The 11,206-nt window shown below is 54.6% G+C and overlaps 1 protein-coding gene across 1 annotated transcript in view; it reads right to left on the reverse strand.

Moving 5' to 3' along the window:
- Positions 1–10,011, reverse strand: part of LOC137146683 (bifunctional epoxide hydrolase 2-like) — a 36,454-nt gene extending 26,443 nt beyond the window's left edge. Inside the window, exons 1-2 of the mRNA XM_067538170.1 lie at positions 8,298–10,011; positions 6,526–6,637 (exon numbers count right to left, since the gene is read on the reverse strand). Of these exons, the coding sequence (XP_067394271.1) occupies positions 6,526–6,637; positions 8,298–8,326 (141 nt within the window). The 5' untranslated portion in view covers positions 8,327–10,011. The remainder of the gene's footprint in view (positions 1–6,525; positions 6,638–8,297) is intronic.
- Between the last annotated feature and the right edge of the window lie 1,195 nt (positions 10,012–11,206).

An 11,206-nucleotide genomic window follows, 5' to 3' on the forward strand; every position in this document is an offset into this window, starting at 1 on the left:
TGGAGCTAGGCTGTTCTCAGTGGTGGCAGATGACAGAACAAGGAGCAATGGTCTCAAGTTGCAGTGGGGGAGGTCTAGGTTGGACATTAGAAAAAAGATTTTCCCTAGCAGGGTGGTGAAGCACTGGAATGGGTTACCTAGGGAGGTGGGGGAATCTCCATCTTTAGAGGTTTTTAAGCTGAGGCTTGACAAAGCCCTGGTTGGGATGATATAGCTGAGGTTAGTCCTGCTTTGAGCAGGGGGTTGGACTAGATACCTCCTGAGGTCCCTGCCAACTCTAATATTCTATGATTCTATCACAGCCTGAAATATTTTCCAAGGGGGTCCCAGCAAAAAAAGCATGAGAGCCCCTCTCCTGGAGTCAGGACGGATGGATCAGCTCACAGCAGGGGGATGCTCCCGTGCCAGAGCCAGGCTGGTTCCTATGCTGCTCTCCTGCTTCCGCCAGGGGGACTGTTCTGAATCGCAGGGGGGCATGGCCGTGCACCAGCCAACGCAGTAGCAGAGGAGCACACAGGCCAACTTTCCCCTCCAGAACGGAGCTGCGAGCAGCTCGCCGACTACTGACCAATGGAACCGTTAGCTAAAGTGGGACCCCAACCTCTCGAGTTTAATAAAAGTGGAGTTTTGCAGCGGGCAAAACATCCAGCCTCTTTTGCAAGACTGATTTAGGGCTGGCTTTAAAAAGCAGATTTTCTTCCACGAGGGAGCTAATGCCCAGCTGCCCGCTGCCATTTCTGAGCGAGGGACGGGCAGGACCCGCTGGGCAAATTGCAGGCCCTGGGGTTTGCCCCTGCCATCAACAGCTCTTCATTTGCATCCTTCTCCTCAGAGCTGCAAAAGACAATCCCAGCTGCACCCAGCACCACAAGTGGGAACCCTGCCCTTGGATTGGTTGCAGCAGCCCAGGCCTGCGATGCTGTGGAAGTAGCTCGTGCACTCCCATCAGAGGCCAGGAGGACGTGTGGCTCATGTGCTCTCAGCCCGGAGCCCCGTGGCTCTGACTGTGTTTTCATGCATACGCCTTGGGAGACCCAGGCATGGGACCCCAGGGGCCTCAAGAGTGAAAGGAACTTCGGCCTGCGACCATCGGAAGCGAAACTAGCGAGCGACACAGCCTCGCGTGGCACAATGTAGGGCTGCTTTTTACTGCAGTACCTAAGCAGAGCCCACTGCTCATCCCACAGTCCTGCAACTCCTGCCTGCCGCCTCTCCCAGCCCAGACTTGGGTCCTGCTAGTCCTCAGCTTCCTCCACCCCTTGACTTGTGCACACTGGGGTGGAAAAAGCAGATTACACTCCTCACTCCTCGGGGAAACAGGCAAGCCTCACCCCCCACCCTCCCATCTCCTCCATACAGCGATTTACAGCTTCAAACTTGTCAGCAGGCTGGAATTTTCAAAGGAGATATGCCCCCAGCTCCCCCCTCGGCTCTCTGAAAAATTCCACCCTCAACTCACAAAATCCCTCGAGAGACATCAATAATCTGAAGCTTTCCCGACTGTTAGTCCTGTGCTCAACTCCCATAGGCCACACTGCACCAGAGGCACTGGTACAGCTCTGGCTTCGGGGGTGGGGTGGGGGGGCTGGAACAGCAGGGGGAGTTCTAGGTCAAGATCCACGGGCCTGAGAAGAGCCCCATGTTTGGAGAAGCCAGGTCTGGAATAGCAGAAAGCATGGCACAGCAGGAGTGAGGGACATCAGCAGAAATTGGGGAGGGGAGGGGGGGGGCCAGGTCAGGAATCATAGGGGGTGCAGGACTAAGCCGCGCTGGCAGATTTGTGGGGAGTGTGGGGATGTAGCTCTGCACAGACTGCAACAACAAGGGTACAACAGGCCAGCAGCGTGTGTCCAGCGCTTTGCTAAGCAGACAATACTTACTCCAGTTTTCAACTCTGCAGCCGGGGATGCTGAACAGACTGGAGCCCCCGGCCCATTTTAAAAATGAGCAGCCAAGCTGCTTTCTGTCTGGGTCTGCTCCACCCCGGTCAGTGTGGCCTCCCACAGCTGAAAGGGCTGAGACAGGAGCAGAGAACATAAAGCGGTTGCAGGTGGATGGGGGGACCCCCCCCCCCCGCAGAGTAAGATGGCACGTGGCTGGAGTTTAATAAACTGGCGGGTCAGGCCAAACTGTGATTTCAGCTCACGCCTGGACGTGGTGGGGCTAGAGCCGCACACCCTTACAAACACTTGATGCTGCGAACGGTTCGAGTGCCTGCTTGCTGTAGGAGCTGCTCCCAGGCAGAGGAGCGAGCTGTAACGATGAAGGTTCCTCTTGAATTATCAAGGCAGAGGATGCCTGACGCAGCTCACACAGCCAAGTATTGAATGCGCGGTTGTGCCTGTGGTTAAAGGCTGTCTCATTCAGCCATGCTGCCCTCCTGGGATTTTGAGGAATAGACCCTTCACCGCTGCTCCCAACTCCCGCCTGGCAAGCGTTTTATTTGCATGAACCGAAAAAAGGGTGCATGGGTCTGCGTGTGCAGGGGCAGACCAGCTGCAAAGGGGCAGGCAGAGGCTTCGTTAGCCAGTGCCTCTGGAGTTGTCCAATTTGCACCTGCAGATGCAGCTTGCGAACGTGGTCACTGACATTCCAGCACAGGGAAGAGGATCGCTCTGTCTGTCTCATCTGGCAGGAAACACCCACCGTGTATTACACGGAGCTTAAGTTGCCCAGCTGAGAAAGATGGAAGACCATTCAACCCCCAAGCCATTTACAGGGTTCCTGAGAGTCACAGGGGTTTCAAACCAGGGGCGTACGCAGCCCGTCTGCTGCTCCGTGTAAATCCCCATAGTGCCAACACACACTAGAAAGACAGTTTAAAACCCCAGCTGAGCAAAGTAGCTCCCAACTAATCAAAGGTCGGTCACATCCCCAGCCGGTAATTTACAAGCCAGCCATCACTCCACTTCTGATCCAGATCCCCACCCCTTATTCCCAAACGTTGCCAGTCACTCCTAAATGCTCCAGGAAAATGAGGTTGAAAAGCTCCATCCAGTCACCTCCGTGTGCTGTGAGAATCAACCCTCCTGATGGGCATCATGCCCACAACTCACCCTCTGAAAATCCCATCCCTGGTTCACTCATCCCTAGAGTGAAACCCAATTCCTCACCATAGAAGATGAGGGTTGGAAGGACCCTCAGGAGGTATCTAGTCCAACTTGCTGCTCAACACAGGGCCAACCCCAACTAAATCATCCCAGCCAGGGCTGTGTCAAGCCAGGCCTTAAACCTCTAAGGATGGAGATTCCACCACCTCCCTAGGGAACCCATTCCAGTGCTTCACCACCCGCCTAGGGAAAAAGTTTTTCCTAATATCCAACCTAGACCTTCCCCACTGCAACTTGAGACCGTTGCTCCTAGTTCTGTCATCTGCCACCACCGAGAACAGCCTAGCCCCATCCTCCCTGGAACCCCCTTTCAAGTAGTTGAAGGCTGCTATCAAATCCCCCCTCATTCTTCTCTTCTGCAGACTAAACAAGCCCAGTTCCCTCAGCCTCTCCTCATAAGTCTTGTGCTCCAGCCCCTCATCATTTTTGTTGCCCTCTGCTGGACTCTCTCCAACTTGTCCACATCCTTCCTGTGTGTGTGTGTGTGTGTGTGTGTGTGTGTGTGTGTGTGTGTGGGGGGGGGGGGGGGGGGGTCCAAAACTGGACACAGTACTCCAAATGCGGCCTCACCAATGCTGAATAGTCACTTCCCTTGATCTGCTGGCAATGCTCCTACTAATGCAGCCCAATATGCTATTAGCCTTCTTGGCAACAAGGGCACACTGCTGACTCATGTCCACCTTCTTTGTCCACTGTAACCCCCAGGTCCTTTTCTGCAGAACTGCTGCCTAGCCCGTCGGTCCCCAGTCTGTAGCTGTGCCCTTGTCCTTGCTGAACCACAGATTTTTTTTGGCCCAATGTGTCTAGGTCTCTCTGTATCCTGTCCCTACCCTCCAGCGTATCTACACCCCCCTCCCCTCCGCTTAGTGTCATCTGTAAAACCGTGAGGATGGAAGCCACCCAATCCTCCTTATTCTCATCTTCAAGTTCCTTCGCAGCTGAGCCCTTACCTAACACTCAGATCATCCCTTTGCATTACCTCTGCCAAGGCTGCTCTGTGCTCAAAGAGCAGGAGTATCTTCAAAGGACCAGAAAGTCCGTCTGTTTTCTTCATCTCCTCACCTGCCTGCCAAGCCTGACTAACAAAGCCCAGCGCTGCATCTTGGATAGACAAAACATCCAGGAGCCAGCGGCCTCATTATCATTTGAAAGAAAGCGAGAAGGGAATATGAGCGGCTCGGGCAGAATTCACGCTGGAAAACTGGCTACAGCACCCACACGACGTCAGCTAAATCGGATTTCTTACATGCTTCATCTGCTCTACGTGATGCATGGCTCAGCCTTCCGTCTCTGACGGACAAACACACTTGCCTTTCTCAGCAACGCTCAGAGCCCCGGCTCCCAGCCAGGAGATGAGCGTGCTGGTGGTTTATGATCCACGCGCCCTCTGGTGCGGGAGGCTGCACTTCATCTTTGCACAGAGGACAGGGACTGAGCAGGTCAAGTTCCCTCCCTGCTCCAAACACAGTAAAGACAAACTGCTTCCACTCCACCTTTGCTTCCTCCCTGGGGTTTGTAACTCAAAGGCCTCAACCAGAGTTCTCCCCAGATGTACCTGTTCCTTGACTTTCCCGGCAGGACCTCTTCCGCCCGCAGCCCTTAATTCCCTCAGTCCCCAAGCAATGCACAACCCCTCTCTTATTCTGGGCCTAACTACCAAGATCCACCTGCCAGCACCAGTCAGCTGGAACTACTCTGCACCCTCATGCCTGGCTGCAACATTGGAGACTTTCCCACGCAGGTTCTGGCACCTGTCGCTTATTAGGGCTCTTCTGCATCTGACACAGATGCAGCTTCCACAGCCACAGCCGAGCCAGGGACTTGAACGGGTCCCTGGGAGCCTCTCTCCGAGCCACTGACGTGGGGATGTGGCACCTCCAGGACAAGCACAGCCCCAGGGAGAAACGAGCCCACGGCCCCATCCTGGCTCAGCAGCTGCTGCCGGCCTGTCCACACAGCAGCCGCGGCTGCTTCCCCAGCAGGGGGCAGGTAGCCAGGTAGAATTAGGTGACACAGGACTCAGCGAGGAGCTCCACTCCCCCAGACAACCATGCAGCGAAGACCACTAGGACAGCCCCCGTTGCTGTGGCAAAACGGCTAGGTACATGCTGGCATGCAATTTGTGCCAGCAAGGGACCTGACGCAGAGTTCAAGCAGCAGGGTGCAGCTATCAGCCAGAGGAGCCGGGCACCAGGGTGCACGCGTACTGGAGGCAACCAGCTGCACTCTGTTGTTACAGCGGACTGGACTCAATGACCCAGGGGGTCCTTTCCAGCCCTATGTCTCCTAGGACTGGCCAGGCAGCAGGTCTGCAGAAAAGGAGCTGGGGGTAACAGTGGACAAGAAACTGGTTAGGAGTCAGTGTGCCCTTGTTTCCAAGAAGGCTAACGGCACACTGGGCTGCATTAGTAGGAGCATTGCCAGCAGATCGAAGGAAGTGATTATTCCCCTCTATTCGGCACGGGGGAGGCCACAATTGGAGTATTGTGTCCAGTTTTGGGCCCCCCACTACAGGAAGGACGTGAACAAATTGGAGAGAGTCCAGCGGTGGGCAACAAAAATGATTAGGGTACTGGAGCACAAGACTTATGGGGAGAGGCTGAGGGAACTAGGCTTGTTTAGTCTATAGAAGAGAAGAATGAGGGGGAATTTGATAGCAGCCTTTAACTACCTGAAAGGGGGTTCCAGGGAGGATGGAGCTAGGCTGTTCTCAGTGGTGGCAGATGACAGAATAAGGAGCAATGGTCTCAAGTTGCAGTGGAGGAGGTCCAGGTTGGATATTAGGAAAAAGTTTGTCACTAGGAGGGTGGTGAAGCACTGGAATGGGTTACGGAGGGAGGTGGTGGAATCTCCATCCTTAGAGGTTTTTAAGGCCCGGCTTGACAAAGGCCTGGCTGGGATGATTTAGTTGGGGTTGGTCCTGCTTGGAGCAGGAGGTTGGCTAGATACCTCCCAAGGTCCCTGCCAACCCTAATATTCTATGACTTACCAGCTGGCTATCACTGGAGTGTCAAGGCAGCTATAGGTGGAGAGTGGTCAAATGGTGGGCGTAATACCAAGAGTGTATGTTTTATCAGAAGGAGAGAGCATTCCCTATGCAACCAGCTCCATCAGGCAAACAAACCTCCTCCACTCCGGCTGTTTTATTACCTCCCAACCGCTCCCTTTCCACACAACTCCATTCATGGCACCATGGGGCTAGATCTTCAACGGGTGTAAGCCTTCAGTGCTAGGTTGAAATCAATCAATTCTGTGGGTTTACAGCAGCTCCGAATCGGAGTCTCTAGGCAGAGCCACTGTTTCTATTTCCTCAGTATGAGCAGCAGAGTTACCTATTGATGCACGAATATCACAGCTCTGGCAGGCAGGAGACTAGAACCCATGGACCGCATTTACGCCTTGGGTGCGTACTCACCGGCTCCTGGAAATAGAGCTGACAGTCAAACACCGGATGGGCTTTGATCATCTCCATGACATCCATGTCGGGGTTGGCAGGTTTGTAGGGCGTGTTCAGGCCAGCCACCGCCCTAGGAGACCAGCAGCAGGAAGCAGAAAGTGAGAAACCAAGAAAGACCCAGTTTACAACTGAGGAGCGAGACACTCCCATTTAAACAGCACACTCCGAATTCACATGCTGGCATCGGGCTGCACATGCACAGCCGCGTTTATGTGGGCCAGGAAGTCGCCCAGGAGCAGGCTTCAGAGAGAAGCGAGACACGGCCATTTCCAGGCCCTCCCTTTGGGCCTCCGGCCTGTGGAATTCCATTCGGAGAACTGCACCGTGAAGGAGGCTGGAGGAGGCAGAGGTCTGTCGGAGCCGTGGTTTCTGGGATGGGAGGGCAATGAGAGAAGCACATGGGGAGAGCGGGGCGGGGGAGGCCGAGAACAGAACCCAGCACTCCTATTACTCCTGAGGCCCTGGGAGTAACATGTTGAGGAGGAGATCCTCAGCGGGCATAAGTATCAGTCATAACCATATTAATCCAAACAGAACAACAGCCATTTCCACCGTCTAAGACTCCAAGTGCCCAGAGCATTCTCCTGCGGTGCAGCATCGCTGGTCAATGGAGAAGGGCTCAATGAAAGAGGTCACTGAATCCACAGATCCCCTCGGTCCATATACTAAGGATCTAGCCACTGCCACCCCATTTCTGCAGGCTGGTCCCAGATCCAGCTTCAGCGACTGGCCGAGTAATTCACCAGTAACTGACTCAGGCTCCAGGAACCCTGGCGACGTGTGTTAGGCTCTGATCTCTCGAGGTGGATGTAAGACAAGAGGTCGGTGCAGATCGGCAGGACAATGCGCAGAGGAAACGCCCTGGGCGGCTGCTCCGGCTGTGCTCGTTCAGTGGCTAAACAGAGAAACAGTCTGCAGGGCACCTGGTACCTGGCACCTGTCCCCAGCTCCAGCTGCGTTTAGTGCGGCTCTAGTCTGAAAAGCGACCTCAACAGGTCACATCTGGTACGCCCCAGTGACTCCATCAGCCACGCTCGGTCTGAGTGCAGAGGTTCTCTTCCAATAGCCGGCACTGGGAACTCAAGCTAGGCTCAGAGTCATGCTGGGAACTTCCCTTCTCACACGGGACCACCGGTGACAAAGGTCCTGCGGGGAAAACTGGGTGCCTGGACGACATGGGCAGCCCCAGGTCTTCACCAATTGGCAGAGCCGTAACTGATCGGAACCCGACAGACGGCTGTAAAACTTGTGAACGGGTCCAGTGAGGATGCCCAGAGAGGAACAGAATCCAGCTCGCTCGCTCTGAGCGGTGCCGGCCCTGTAGGGCCAAGAGTGGAAGCAGTAACAAACAAACAACGAACTTTCTTTTGCCCCGAAAATGAGCAGTTCTGACTGACACACACAACGGGGAGCGGAGCTGGTGAATCAGCGAAGGCGACTTTGTACGCCGACATTTTTCCAAGGAGACCCTCACTTCTAACCAAGTTTTGAGCAAATAATTTTTTTTCCAAGAGTCCAGCTGGTGACTGCGCTGATCATTTACATGGTTGGGGGTAGGAAGAAATCTTCTGGTCACATTAGCCGGAATCGGGAGCATTTTCTCAGCGTTTTCTTCCAAAAGTAATCTCATTTCAGGACAGACTAAAAAACCGAACCAAGTCCAAGATCTCAGCACACGGTATCCCCCCCTTTGAGGTTAAATGACAGGTGAGAATGCAAGGGTGACTTACCTCACTCGCTCGGGGTAGAAGAGGGACATGTTCCACACCACGCTTCCACCCCAGTCATGGCCGATGAACGTTGCCTGGGAAATGCCCTAGAGAAGCACAGGAGAGGGAAGGCGTCACTGTGAGCATGTCAATGGGCTAGTGATGTCCGGGAGCAAATGTGGTTTCCAGGGGGGCGGGAGCACAAGAGGCTGCGGCCAGGGACACGGGAGGGCGACCCAGCACTCGCCAGCAGGCACAGAGACAGGGAGCCCTTTGGGAGCTCTCTCCCCACCACCCCAGTGAGCAGAGCGGGGCTCAGCTGCCACTGGGGTAACGTCTCTCCCCCCAGCCCCTGCTTCCCCCAAACATTCAGCATGCTCTGTGCCAGCCCAGGGGTCTGTACCCAGGGGAGGGGTGGGCCAGGGCCTGTTCCCTTCACTGTTCCCCAGCCCGGGGAGGATGGCAAAAGATACAGCCGCAGGGTGGACGGCTGCCGTTTTTCCTCTCCCCGCCCCAGAGGGGAGGAGAGCGGAGGGTCACTGACAGTTTCACCAGGAGAGCGAGGGAGAAGGGAATCTACTGCTCCAGGGAAAAACGCCGTAGCTGCACCTGTGCTCAGTTCTGTTTAGCCCCGTCCGCACGGCGATCATGGCTAACAAAGACAGGACGGAGAGTTCTTGGTTTGCACGAGGCTCCCAAGCCAGCAGGCTGAGTAGCCCACACGGAGCGGAAAACCAGTCTGCTAGTGTCCTCGTAAACCCCTGGGCACCCAGCCTGCTATCGCCAGGGACCATTTCCAGTCACGATGCCCCTGACGCCACACAGCCTGGGGGCCAGCACAGGAACCAGAGCCACCCTCCCGCCAATCCACAAGCAGGCGGCCAATTGCAATTCAATTAGCTGCAGGCTGGAGTTCGCTGGGTCTTTTCCAAGGGCTCTCCTGACTCCAGCTGGCTGGCAAGTCTAAGGCCAAGGGCCAGATTAAAGGGGACAAGGAACGTGGTGTCAGCTGGGTTCTGATGCTCTGACTCCCTTAGGCCTCCTGACAGCGGCGTACCAAGGCGTGAAGGAGTCAATCGATGTAACCTACAAAGGAGATGGGAGAAGGCGTTTCTCCAAGCAGTTCAGTGGCTGCTTTAACTCAAGCCGTCTCACGCCTCCCGTTAGCGGCTTTGCTTGGGTCTCTCGGCATGTGACTTACAAGAATTTAGCCTCCCTTCCATTTACATCAGGTGGCCCAGTTTGCAGAGGATACGTAAGCAGCCGTGTCCGTTACACGTAGGTAAACTGGGTACAGATGGAAGGTCAGGCAAGAAAACTTGCAGCAGCAGAAACCATCAATTTAAACAGCGCAAACCCCTAGTGTAAACGCACTTAACCCAATTTAAACTGCTCTTCATCTTAGTTCTGTAAGGCCTGGTCTAGGCACTGAGCTGCACGGTCTAACTACAGGTGTGACTTTAAACTGATTTAGTTAAAGCAGTTCAAAAGGGGACACGGGCAACTCTTACTGGGGTTTGAGAGTGGCTTACTGCAGTTTAACCTGAATAGATTCCCAACAGATTTGGACGAGGCAGGGGAATAGGTCGGGATAGCCTGTGTTCTATTCCCAGCTCTGCTACCGGTCTTGGCAACTCGCTTCCCCGTCACGTGCCTCAGTTTCTCCATCTCTATAATGGGGCTAGGGATACCGGCCTTCCTTTTGTAGAGCTACAGATGGGAAGCGCTATGTGAGAACAAAGCATGGCTGTTACCCACCACCTCTTAAAACAATGCCTTCACGGTGCCATGGCAGGCAATGCCGTGGCAGAAGGTCAGCGGGAAAGGGAACCTGGCTCCAAGGAGATGTCACTAAACTGACAAGCAGCAGCCAGGCAGCTAGACGAGGAAAGTAATTAGTTCCAGTTTCAATTGGCCAGGCCCAGTGTTAACTTGAAAGGGCCATCGCCTGCCTTGAAGCAGCATCTGTTTGAACAAGATACAGCTCAAACCGCCATGCTCCCGGATTAAACGTTATTTATTTGTGGGTCCTGATAGTCAGGTCAGGTCAGAACCTCTCCCCTTCGCACGTCTGCCTTGCTGCAGAACTGAGCTTCTTCAGAAGGGACAGAACCGACCTGGGGAGCTCAGCCGCCCGGCAGGGACGGGGAGAACACGACTGCCTTTCACAAAGAATACTTGGCTTTTCACCTAGATCGCCTGCAGCACTTCACAAACACAAACACAGGCACCAGTATCCCAACATTGGAAAGAGAGGGAAAGTGACTCACCCAAGATCCCACAATCAAGCAGTGGCAGAGGTGGGACGAGAACCCAGCCCACTAGCCATTGGACAACACTGCCTGCCTATTTAAAAGGAGGTTGGAGGCAGAAATGAACATAGGCTGCCATTCTGCCCCCTCATCTCCGCTAGTCTTTAGGTACTTGCATTGCCCCTACTCCCTTCCTATCTGAGCGCCTCACAATCGTCCGGGCATTCCTCCTCACAACCCCACCGGGAGGCAGGGCAAGGCCATAATCCCCATAGTACAGATGGGAAACTGAGGCAGAAGGACAAAGGCCCAGCACTATTTAGGTACCTGATGCCTATTGAAATCAATGGGAGTTAGACCCAGATCCTCAAAGGTATTTAGGCACCTAAGTGACTTGCCCAAGGTCACACAAGACATCTGTGGCAGAGCCCGGGACTCGAAACCAGGTCTCCCAAATCCATGCCCGAACCGTCCTGCTTCACGTCTGCTGGGGTCCAAGGGCTGACGTGAAACGAACTGGGGGGATAAAGTCTAGCTCCCCGGAGAATAGACATACCAAAAATCACCGTCACAAGCGGCGCTTTGCTAGCGATCTCCGCTGAGAGGTTACATCCGGAATGGGTCTTGGAGACAGACTGCCCCTCCCACCTCTCACGGGGCGGGGACCAGCAGGGCAGG

Source organism: Emydura macquarii, unplaced genomic scaffold (genome assembly GCF_026122565.2).
Source record: "Emydura macquarii macquarii isolate MOO-44397 ecotype Brisbane River unplaced genomic scaffold, CSIRO-AGI_Emac_v2 contig_456, whole genome shotgun sequence".
In the NCBI taxonomy this organism is placed as follows: Eukaryota; Metazoa; Chordata; order Testudines; family Chelidae; genus Emydura; species Emydura macquarii.